The 12025-nt window shown below is 40.5% G+C and overlaps 1 protein-coding gene across 1 annotated transcript; it reads left to right on the forward strand.

The window, feature by feature from the left end:
* The first annotated feature begins 218 nt into the window (after positions 1 to 218).
* On the forward strand, positions 219 to 9159 carry LOC141564550 (sulfotransferase 2A1-like). Its single transcript, XM_074307140.1, has 6 exons — positions 219 to 360; positions 2402 to 2610; positions 4371 to 4497; positions 5157 to 5251; positions 8238 to 8412; positions 8887 to 9159. The coding sequence occupies exons 1-6, from the start codon at positions 219 to 221 to the stop codon at positions 9003 to 9005; spliced, it is 867 nt and encodes a 288-aa protein (XP_074163241.1). The 3' UTR covers positions 9006 to 9159.
* Positions 9160 to 12025: the final 2866 nt, after the last annotated feature.

Consider the following 12025-nt stretch of genomic DNA (forward strand, 5'->3'; position numbering starts at 1 on the left):
TGTTCCTGCTTAGGTGTCTTTTCCAGAAGGCCTCAGGGGTTCAAAGTCATTAGCTTTGATCATCCTCATATCAGATATTCAAGCTTTTTAAGCCACTTAAAGATTTCCTTCTGATCCTTTGCACGAACTGGCCTCGGGTTCACTGTAGCCTCTGGAAAAAGAGGCTGTGAGAAGAACCTTAGACAGATCGGTCACTCAGATAGGAGAGGTCAGCCTCCATGGAAGACTCAGACAAATGTAAATTGGTGAAAGGGATTCCTTTCATTCAGAAAATCCACAATATGGAGGCAATTGAAAAAATGTACGATGATTTTGAGGTTCGGGACAAAGATGTCATCATAATGGCCTATCCCAAGTCAGGTAAGGAGCAGGGTGGGGAACTGGGAGGGGGAGAAGAAAGCATAAGGGGTGAGCTTTCTGTTGTTCCTGCATACCCAAGCCTCAGATCATGAGATCCATAAACAAATTTCTCCTTGTTGGATCTTTCATGTAACATGCTCTCCTGGCAGTTACAATTACTAGTCTGCTCTAGGCCCAACAGAGTACCTTTGACCACTGACCTTTGCAGTATCAACTCTACCCGGCTCGCCTCCTCTAAGGCCTTCAAAGGTCTCTGGCCACAATCTCTTGAATCTATAGTTTAATAACCAGTAGCATGCTCAAGGACAGCCACATATAATCTTAAAAGCCTTTATTATACCTACTCACATAATGCCCTGACTTGTCAGCTCCCTAGTGAACACCTGGTCTGAAGACCCACATATTCTTTACCAAACTCCTTACCTTTCGGCTATCCATCAGCTTGGCTTGGCTTGGCTATCCCAGGTTAGGGAGCCAGGTTAAAAAGCGCCAGGTTAAAGAGAACGACTGCAGTCTGCAGTGGGCTTATAAAGGGCCTGTGAGGTCACACAGCCAACCAGCGAGAGAGTCGTCACCATTACGCTATCTCAATGTGGCTAGGATCCCACCCACAGGGCAGTCCTATATCCACAGAGAATACTTCCGGGCCTCAATCTCCTGTTGTGCTGTGCCGCCCATTTAAAGGGCCCTTATACTTTCACCTTTTGGAGGCAAGTCAAAACAAGGCAACCAACCTTTAAAAATCCATGGGGATGCAGTGAAAAGTAAAAAATCCCTGCTCTTGAGGAGTTCACAATCTATTGGGTGAGACAACTTTTAAGCAGTCCAAAAATAGATCAAATGGAGATAATCAGCAGAGGGAAAGTGACAGCATTAAGCAAGCTTGGGAAGGCTTCTTTTAGAAGATTGCATTTGGTTGAGCACTGAAGGAAACCGGGAATCCAAGAGGCTTATGGAGGGATTAAAAATCCAGGGAGTCTATGCTATTTGAACAGAGCATTCCAGGTGAAGCAAAATTCAATACAGCTCCTTCTGACTCAAAGTCCAACCTTTCTTGTAGGTAAGTGGCAGAACAAATCTTAGAACCCAAGTCCTCAGCCCCACAGAACAGAAGCACTTTAGCTTCCACGTGCGCCTGTATTATAACCAAACTCTTCTGTTACATAGAAATGCTCCATGCTGCCCTCCTTCTGTGCTTTTCTTCTGTTTTTTTGTTTGTTTGCTTTTTCCCCAAGCCCAGAATGCCCTTCCCATCCCCACCTCTCATAACCAAATGTTATGTCCCAAGAATGACTGCCTTATCCTTCCAGTCCTATCAGTCTGCCTTATCTGGTGTCTCTCTAGTTAATGTTTCCATGAAGATCCAGTATTTGGCTATGTTTCATAGAATCCCATCCCATAGCCCAACCCAAGCCATGATTGTGAGCAACAAGAAATCAGGGATCCTGTACTGATTCCCCCCAACTTCGACCACATTAGCCTTTGCACCGGCTGTGTCTCATGCCTAGAAGGCTCTCCTCCCTCATCTCTGCCTTTTAGCTCCCCTGGCTTTCTGCAAGACTGAGCCCACATACCACCTTCTGCAGGAAGTCTTCTCTGAAATTGCTAATTGCCAGTGCCCTCCCGACTCTGAGATTTCCTTCCATCCATTCTGTATGGTTTTTCTAGGAACTGAGTTAGTTACATGTAACCCCACACCTTAGATTGTGAACTCCCATGGAGAAGAGATTGTGTTTTTGCCTTCTTTTTGGTATCACACATTCGCTCACTACAGTGTTTGAGATCAGCAAGTGCTCAAAAAAATTACTGTTTGACGTGTACAGCCAAATTTGAGCTTTGTGCCAAGGAAATTTTCTTGACAAGTAGCACTGTCCCGAGTAAAGTTGGACATTCTTCCTTCCCTGCCTCCCTGGAAGCCTTTCATTGATTTGATCAAATATAGGCTGCATTAATACCTCTTAGTGTCTCCTACCTCTGAGTGTCTATGATTCCATGAAGGAAATGTTCATGAGCCTCCTCTCCTCTTTTTTCTTCTGTTCAGGAACCCACTGGATGATAGATATCGTCAGTCTGATCTACTCCAATGGGGACCCCAGTTGGATCAAATCTGTCCCTTCTTGGAAACGCTCTCCCTGGATAGAAATGAAAAGTGGCTCTGAAATTATCAAGAGTAAGAAAGACCCAAGACTCTTCACTTCTCATCTTCCAGTCCATCTTTTCCCTAAATCCTATTTTAACAGCAAGGCCAAAGTGAGTACATAAGACCTTCAGAAGCTAGAGCCCCTCGGCTATATTTCATAGTAATTCAGAGAGAAGAGGCAAAAAAAGCTCTCTGCCTCCTCTCCTCTCCACACACCCCAATCATCTCCCTGCTGATCTCCTCCCAACAGGTCACTGCTCATTTTCCCCTCTGGCAGCCAAGGGTGAAGACTCTATGGAAAACAATTGTCAGAAGGGCATGAGATAAAGGAAAAGGGAGAGGGAAGAAGATGAAAATGTGATGCTAATTTTGATAGGTTTGAAAGTATGACCAAGATTAGACTGGAGAAGGGCAAATTTGGCAGAAATTGAGGAGGCTGAGTAGGGGGATCAGGAATACTGGGGCAGTACTCAAAAGAGACTACAGATTTTCTTTCATTATTTGAAGAGCCTTGGAGGGCTCCAGAGGAGACAGCAAAAAGCAGCAGGAACAGGTTATAAATTATCTAGTTGAAGCTAGATGTCAGATACTACTTACTGACAACAGAACTATCACAAAAGGAACAGGCTTTTTCAAGAGACAGTAGAGTCTCTCCTGGAAATCTTAAGGCAGAAACCAGACAGCCATTTTTAAAATGTAATAATGAGCATTGGGGCAATGAGGTGGCACAATGGCTAGAGTGCTGGGCCTGAAGTCAGAAAAATTCATCTTCATGAGTTAAAAACCATCTTCATACACTTACAAGCTAGGGCACCTTGAGCAAATCACTTAAACCTGCTTGCCTCAGTTTCCTCATTTGTAAAAATCAGTTAGGGAGGGGCAGCTAAGTGGCACAGTGGATAGAGCACCAGCCTTGAATTCAGGAGGACCCGAGTTCAAATGTGGTCTCAGACACTTAACACTTCCTAGCTGTGTGACCCTGGGCAAGTCACTTAACCCCAGCCTCAGGGAGGGAAAAAAAATCAGAGAACAAAATGGCAAACCACACCAGTATCTTTGGCAAAACAATTCCCAATGGGGTTGGCCGTGATTAAACAATTGAATAATCACAACAACAAGCAACAAGTATTCTTTTTGTCTAAAACCTATTTTTATTCACAACACAATGATAAACAATATCCTTAACATGAAGATTAAATTTCTTGCAGATCATTATGTCATCTTAAAATGAAAAAAAAAATCCAAGAAGCAGGCAATTAAAACATGAGATATGGTCTTGCTGGGTATTTTAACCATAAACTACTCTCTTATCCAAACAAATTACAAAATGTCTTATGTCTCCTAGTTAGTACAAACCATTTCATTCCTGTAACAAAGAAATGGAGGCATAGCTGGCACAAGCAGAAATAACCTATTTCAGTTCCTGGGATGAAACGATACTTTAGTTAGTTCTTCAGAAGGATTTATTTTTTCTAAATCAATATTTGTCTCATAACAGTCTGGATCATTTTCATAGCAACAGTCTAATGGTTACATGACATCCCAAGAGCCACATGATGTCACAAGATATGTGCTTAGGAGGCTGTCCAACATTCCACACATCTGGCAGGAAATCATGTTATTAAAACATGAGATAGAATGAGCCCCATTTTCTAAACTGGTTTTTCAACGTTTCTTTTATTTTTTCCTTAACAAAAACTGTTTTCCTTCAAGAAAATTACAACAACCTACGTAACTAAGTTGTATACAGTCTATTTCAATGTAGTCAGTACTCCAAGTCACATCCATACTATTTCATGGATTTTGCTGTTTCTTCAGGTCATGCTCTAAATTCTTTTTCTTCTCCTCCTCTTCCTAATTTCTCTTTCAGATGATTTATATTGCCAGGAATCCAAGGGATGTCATCGTATCTTTTTACCATTTCATCGCTCCCTTTGCACTTCACAGCTCATGGTCAGCTTTTGAAAATTTCTTTGAAAGCTTCCTGCAAGGAAATGGTGAGTGAGGGAAGAAAGGCAGAATTATATCATAAGCCTTTTTCTTTTCCCCTTTCTCTTTTTCCTCCCCATGCTCCTTGGGATAAAAACAAAACCTCCTGTTCCTTTGTGCCGTTTCACTTCCTGGGACACCCATTCCTACCAACAACTCAGGGATGAGAGACAACAAAGATTGTCTCTCCCCTGTTAGAGCACAGAGATGAGGATCCAGAACAGGGAAGTGATTTTCTCAAGCTTATGTAACCAAGAAATTGGCAGAACTGGACACATTTGAGGCCAGGATTTCTGAATCTTAGATTCTTTCTGAGGAGCAAAATCTCAAGAGACTAACTTAGAGCCTGGATTGTAATTTACTCAAGTCCCCCAACCTCACCCAGGGAGTCCATTCTAACATGTCCTTGCTGAGATTCCCCAGGCTGCAATCAGCACCTGGCCCTGTGACTTTCTCATGTCCCTTCTTCCAGCTAGCCTTCTCTTGGGAGACATTTCTTTGTATCTGGGAATCATGTCACACTCTACACTATACAGAGCAGAGCAGAACTTAATTCTCTGTCCTACATGCCAATTCTAATCACTCTTCAGGATAGAGTAAGCACCCTGTGAATCTGTGAAACCGAAATGACCTGGGCTCCCATCTCTCCTCCCCAATTCCCTTCCAGTAGTGTATGGATCCTGGTTTGATCACATCAAAGGATGGCTGCCCATGAGAAATTCAGAGAAGTTCTTGTTCCTAACTTATGAGGAACTTCATCAGGTAGGCTCTCTGTCTCTTTCCTTTTTTCATCTTTTCTATTAAATTATCAATTGTCTCCATTTTATCTTGTATATATCTCTTTTATGCATGGTTGTTTACAAGTTGTCTCAGTCAATCAACAAACATTTTTTTTTTGTCCAGTAGTTGTGTCCAACTCTTCATGGCCCTATTTGGAGCTTTCTTTTTTTTAAATGTTTAATTTTTTTTTTAATTTGGAGCTTTCTTGACAAAGATTTTACATCTGTAAAGCTTGTTTGCACAGTTGTTTTCTACATTGCCTCTTGACTTGCTGGCTTAGACTCACTGAGGTAGTTATTCTAATTATCTCCTAATCCCTTGAAAAGCAACAGAACCTGATTTTTCAAAGCCACATAAAGGAGAGAAAGAGAAATGGGAGGAGAGCGAATGAAGTGGACTGAGGAAAAAGCCTTGGTGGTCGATGGAAAGGGAACTTGGCGGCCGATGGAAAGGGCCTCCGGTTGAGGCTGGTCCTTTTTACCCCAGAACTTATTCTGTTCACAGACAGAGCCAGGACCCCATAATAATTAGTGCATAGAAGATAAGGAGATCCACACACAGGAGGCTAGGGGCCCTCAAGTCAAAGGCTGAGGGGAAAGCAGATACAAACTACTAGGGAAAAGAGAAGCCACACTTTCCAAGGAGGAAGCTCAAGTATTAACCCAACTTGGCAGCCCATTCATCAGTGGAGGGGCTGACAGAGCAAGGAGCAAGGAGTGACAATTCAGAGAGGCTGAATTCTAAGCCCAGCTAGTGCTGGCCTAAAGATACCACCGTAAAATATGGTAACGTATTTTCAAAACCAGTGAGTGTTCTTTCCAGTCCCTGCCAGCTCTGGGCCCATTTGCAAGAGTTCTTCCAACGATGGGTCCATATGTTTCAGAAACTTCTCCCCCGGCCAGCCACATGATGCTGAGATGTCCTTAGTGCTGGTTCTGATCTGGTGAAAGGAGTTCCCATGATTGTGAAGGACTTCATTTTTCACCCCAGGAACCCCTTGGGCTTTCCTTTACTCTCTCTCCATGTCTACTTTCCCTCTTGCCTATTCTTTTTCCTTTTCTCCATTTTCCTGGTTCTGTTCCTCCCTTTGTCTTTTTTCTTTTGATTGTTCTCCTTCTCTTCTTTGCCTAATTCTTTCTTCCTCTTCATTTCTTCATTCTTGTATTGTGATTTTAAAGAAAAGTTCCGATTTGCTCCTATAAATGATGCTCTCAAGCTCAGTTAAAAAGTAAAAGTAAAAAGTTTTAATCAAATAAGACAAAGTATAGATAGTTTAGATTTGCATAAAAAAAAATAGAAATAAGAACAATTAACAATATGACAATTATAGCAGATAGAGGAAGAGAATACATCACCAACTCAAGGGAACCCGCAAGATCATCAAAGGGTTGGGAACCTCTCTTTTTCAGCCTTCTCAACTTGAGTTGTGTAAAGGTTTTTCCAGGAGAAGCGTCCTCCCCACGGATGAGACTCAGTGGAGGTATAGGACACTCAACCTTATATACCCTCTTTAGACAAAGAAGGCTTTTTGCCAAAAAATTATATAAGGGTTTGGCACATACATCTGTGCAGGTGCGGGGTACGGGAGGGCTTCACTAGTTGACTCGTTCCATGTCGTCTGTATCTTGACAGTTCTTTATTAATTGCCTATGCTCAGGGAGGGAGCCACTCCTCTCTGGAGCATAAACATCTCTAGGAATGTCTAGTTCCTAGTATTTAGTGTCAAAAATATACAGAGTTCATGGAACTGTCAAATTCCCATAATTTGGAAGCTCAGGCCTGTTAGATTTGAGTGAGCTTATCATTTTAATATGAAATTTTAAATTTCTTATTAAATTCTTTTTCAATTTCCTTAAAATTCTCTTGCCTTCTCCTCTACAGCCCTCTTTTTCTAATCTTCTGTTCCCTATTTTATCTAATTCCTCTTCCCTTTCTCCTTCTTCCCAACCACTTCCCATCCTCCTGATTGTATGTATTTCCTACTTTGCCATCCACTCATCATCCCTTAACCTTCCACTTCCTACTTTTCTTCCTTTCTTTCTCTTCCTTTCTTTCTTCCCCTCTCCTTCCTTTATCTTTCTATCTCTTCAGGATCCATCCTTTCTTTTCCCATCCATATCTTCTTGTTATTTTTTTCTTCCTTTCCCTCCTGCTCTTCCTTTTTAAAAACAATTTCTTTCTTTCCTTCTATCTTTCTATTCCATTTTCTCACTCTTTTTCTCCAAATTTTCTTTCTATTTTCTCCTCCTTTCTCTTTTCTTCCAAATTTTCTTCTTGAAAAAAAAAAAAAAAGCAAAAAAATTGGAGGGCAGCTCGATGGCTCAGTGAATAGAGCACCAGTCCTGGAGTCAGGAGGAGCTGAGTTCAAATCCATCCTCCTACACTTAACACTTGCTGTGTGACTCTGGGCAAACCACTTAACCTAAAATGCCCACTAAAAAAAAAAAAATCCCAGAGCTTCTTCCTGTTTTTTCTTTATCTAATTTTCTTTTCTTCTTCTTCTTTTCTCTCTTTATCTCTACCTCCCCCATGAGCTCTTCACCCATTCACCATATCCCCTACATTTACTTCCTTTTCCTCTTCCCTGTGCTCCCTCCAAATCCTCATCCTGTTCTCCTTCCTTGCTTAATTCCCTTCCCACTCTTGCTCCAGCACTCCCTCTCCTTGCCAACTTCAATTCCAGCTCCCATCCAGTTCCTCCTTTGCCCTCAGCCTCCAATTCCTCTTCCCCCTGCAGGTCCCCTCAGATCTTCCCCTAAGGTTCTTCGTTCTCTCTGCTTCTCCTAAATCAACTATATCTGCTTCTGTTACCCGAATACTTTACTTCCACCTCCTACTCTCACCCCTTATGCACTTACTATCTGCCTCTTCCCTAGCCTCTTCTTTTCTTTTCTCATTTTGGCTTCCCCTTTTTCCTTCTTTTCTTTCTTCCTGCCCCAGTATTTGAAGGTGTGCTGTTTTCTCCTAGGATCTTAAGGCCAATGTGGAGAAGATTTGTGGATTCCTGCGAAAAAAGTTGAGTGAGAAAGAAATAAGCTCAGTCTTAGAGAATGCCTCCTTCCAAGCTATGGAAAAACATAGACTGGAAAATAATGAGCCAGTTATACATCTGAAACCGATCCAACTAGTGCTGATGAGAAAAGGTGAGGAAGAATAGTCTAGGGTTACATGGGATTTAAATAGGGGAATTCTTGCCCCACCCCAGCAGAAATCTAGGCATCCCAGAAATAGTATGGGAGAATCACAAAACAGTTGGCAGGCAGCCAACAAATTTCCTTCATTTATACCATAGGTAGTGCCATGTTACCTATGCTCTGACCTACTCAGAGATAGGCTGCCTAAGAATCCAAGAAAACCCCCCAGAAAAACAAGAAGAGGGAAAGAAAATAGCTTAGCTAAAATCAGGCAGACTCATCATCCATACTCCCTGAATGATGAATGATGAGAAGAATCGCCCACTGATTGCAGTGGAAGGTACTGCCCCATAAATGTCAGTCACCAAAGGTCCATCAACTATCTCCTTACAGGCTTGAGGAGGGAGGGAAAATGGGATGGAAAAGAATGATCACTAAAAGACCTGTTTCCAGATCATGTTGTCCTCTTTCTGCATGTGGCAGGAATCTGTGGAGAGTGGAAAAATTATTTCACAGTGGCCCAGATGGAAACATTCAACAAGCTATACCAAAAGAAGATGGAAGGCTTGGACCAGGACCTGTTTCCATGGAATCAATGCTGAAGTCAACTGTGAAATTTTTGGTGTACTCTAATTTGTTCATATTTGATCTTCATATAGAATAATTCTTTCTCCTCTTCCCTAGCCCTGTTCCCCTACTTTCTCTCCTCTCTTTTCCTCTCCCTCTCCTCTCACCTTCTCTCCTCTCCTCTCCTCTCCTTTCCTTTCTTTTCTTATCCTTTTCTCTCCTTTATTCTTCTCTTCTTGCTATAATTAGCACAAAGAAAAGTAATGTTAGAGGCTCAGGGCATCCATAATTCTTTCCAGAGGAAAACCTCCAGTGTGATGCCAGTACTCCTCATGTTAATGCTATCTTTGACAATCATGCTTTAGACATTGTGGAATGGTCTTTTTAATCCTATGATTTTGAGCATTTCAAACAAAAATGAATGTAGGCTTTTTCTATCTATTGAAATAATGGTTATTATAATCATTTTTAATAAATTATGTTGAGATTATATAATGTCAAAGTTACCTCCTCAAAATAATTGTAATGACTCCAATCTGGTCATAGTGAATAGTTTTGAACATGTCTTATTTTTTGCGTCATTATTGATCCGTTAATTTCTGGTCCATCTCTGGCTTAATGTAACAAAACAACAAGCTCCCATAAAGGGAGGGATAATGCATGAAGAAGGCTAACAAGAATGCTTTTTTCTGGACTGTTACAAATAACATCTGAAGAGCTTTAAATTAGAAAGAAAAAGAAAATGAGATAACTGTTTACACATATTGATGAAAATATAGACTATAAAGAATTGCAGTCAGATTCTGGCTAGCAATGATTAATTGTGATAGAATGATTAATTGCAGTAGAGTATCTACCTGAACAGAGGGGACAGAGATACAATTCAAGTGCAAAACCCAGAACTGTTTATTGTGCAAATACAGTACATAGCGGTGGGAACAGTAAAATTGTATGCCTGCTGCAAATATTGGGGGTTTAGGAAGTGATTTATATGGTTTTACAATAAAAAGAGGCAAGAGAATAATAAAGAAATGTGTATTAAAAATAAATATATTTTAAAAATTAAAATAAAATAAAAAATTTTGTATTCTGTATTCATTTTAAATTTAAAAATTATTTCTTTTTAATACACATTGATTTATAAATCATGTTGGGAGAAAAAAATCAAAGCAAAAAGGGGAAAAATCATGGGAGAGAAAAAATAGAAAAAAGAAGTGAACATAGTATGTGTTGATTTACATTCAATCTCCATAGTTCATTTTTTTGAATACAGATCACATTTTCTTGTCCAAAATCTATTGGGAGTTCTTTGGATCACTGAAGCACTGAGAAGAATCAAGTATTTCATAATTAACCATCATGGACCAAAATTGATCAACCATAGTTGACGTTCTTGCTCTTATTGTGTATAATGTATTCCTGGTTCTGTTTGTTTCACTTAGCATCAGTTCATGTAAATTTTTCTAGGCCTTTGTAAAATGCTTGTTCATCATTTTTGATAGAACAATAATATTCTATTATTTTCATATACTATAACTTATTCAGCCATTCCCCAACTGATGGGCATCCAGTCAGTTTCCAATGCTTTGCCACTACAAAAAGGGGAGCACATGTGGGTCCTTTTCCGTCTTTTATGATCTCTTTGGGACAGAGACTCTATAGAGACACTGCTGTATCCACAGTTTGATAACCCTTTGGGCATAGTTCCAAAGACCAATTTGGAATGATTGGATTGGTGTACAACTCCACCAACAATGTATTAGTGTCCCAGGTTTCCCACATCCCATCCAACATTTATTATTATCTTTTCCTGTCACTTTAGCTGATCTGAGAGGTGAAGTGGCACCTCAGAGTTGTCTTAATTTGTATTTCTTTGATCAAAAGTAATTTAGAGCATTTTTTCATATGACTAAAAATGGTTTTAATTTCTGCTTCTGAAAATTGTCTGTTCATATCCTTTGGCTATTTATCAATTGGAGAATGGCTTGTTTTCTTATAAATTTAGATCACTTCTCTATATATTTTAGAAATGAAACCTGACAACTGATGGGTAAGGATGAGGCAATCCAGGGAGTGAATCATCTGTCACTGAAAATGAATAAAGTTTTTTAAAAGAGTATCAGGTGAAGATTCATTTGCCTTTTTGCTATGCTTACCTGAGGACATGCCGTGCCCTCCTGGGAGATTTAAAGGTCCTCAAGGACACAAATGTTTTCTGTTTCTCTTTATATCCCCATTGCCAGCTTTCTGTTCACACCCCAACTCAGCAGAAACTGACTCATTTCTGTCCTTTAGTTAAAATCCTCACCCTAACACCAGTGTCACCTTAAACTCTAAATTCAATGAATAAATATTTATTAAGCAACTTCTATATACCAGGCACTGTATTAAGTTTTCGGGAAACAAAACAAGACAAGACAAGACAAGACAAGACAAGACAAGACAAGACAAGACAAGACAACAACAAAAAAAAGGAAAAACGCAATTCCTGTCCTCAAGGAGTTTACAATCTAATGATGAAGACAACAAACAAGCAAATGTAGACAAAGCAAACTATATTCAGGACAAATAGGAAATAATCACCAAAGGGAAGTTTTGGGTTTGGGAAATGTTTCTTATAGAAAGAGGTTGGGATTTTGGTTGGGATTTGAAGGAAGCCAGTGAGAGGAGAGGGAGAGCATTCCAGGCTTGAGGAATGTTACAGAGAGTAGGGTTTGAGTAGATGGCAAAGTTGGGAGGAGGCTGACTTGTGAGGGGCTTTGAAAGCAGTAGGAAACCACTAAAGTCTGTTAAGTAGGAGGAGGTGACATGATCAGAGCTACCTTTTAGGAAAATAGTTTCAGTGGCTGAATGGAGCATGGATTGAGATGGGGAGACGAGTCCAACAGACCCTCTCACAGGTTACTACTACAGTCCAGTAACGAGGACCTACACAAGGATAGGGGCAGTGTGAAAGGGCACAATGAGGTGTATTTCAGAGATATTGCACAAGTGACATTCATAAGCTGTAAAAGCTTGGATACAGGGGCTGGGGCTGAAGGGAGAGTGCAGAATC

Source organism: Sminthopsis crassicaudata, chromosome 3, assembly GCF_048593235.1.
Source record: "Sminthopsis crassicaudata isolate SCR6 chromosome 3, ASM4859323v1, whole genome shotgun sequence".
Lineage (NCBI taxonomy): Eukaryota > Metazoa > Chordata > Mammalia > Dasyuromorphia > Dasyuridae > Sminthopsis > Sminthopsis crassicaudata.

What these genes read in the sequence shown, in the direction of transcription:
- LOC141564550 (XM_074307140.1), top strand. Translation starts at nt 219, where the DNA reads ATGGAAGACTCAGACAAATGTAAATTGGTGAAAGGGATTCCTTTCATT. An exon ending in CTTATGAGGAACTTCATCAG is followed by an intron (nt 5,252 to 8,237) that starts GTAGGCTCTCTG and finishes GTTTTCTCCTAG; the next exon opens with GATCTTAAGGCCAATGTGGA. An exon ending in ACTAGTGCTGATGAGAAAAG is followed by an intron (nt 8,413 to 8,886) that starts GTGAGGAAGAAT and finishes TGCATGTGGCAG; the next exon opens with GAATCTGTGGAGAGTGGAAA.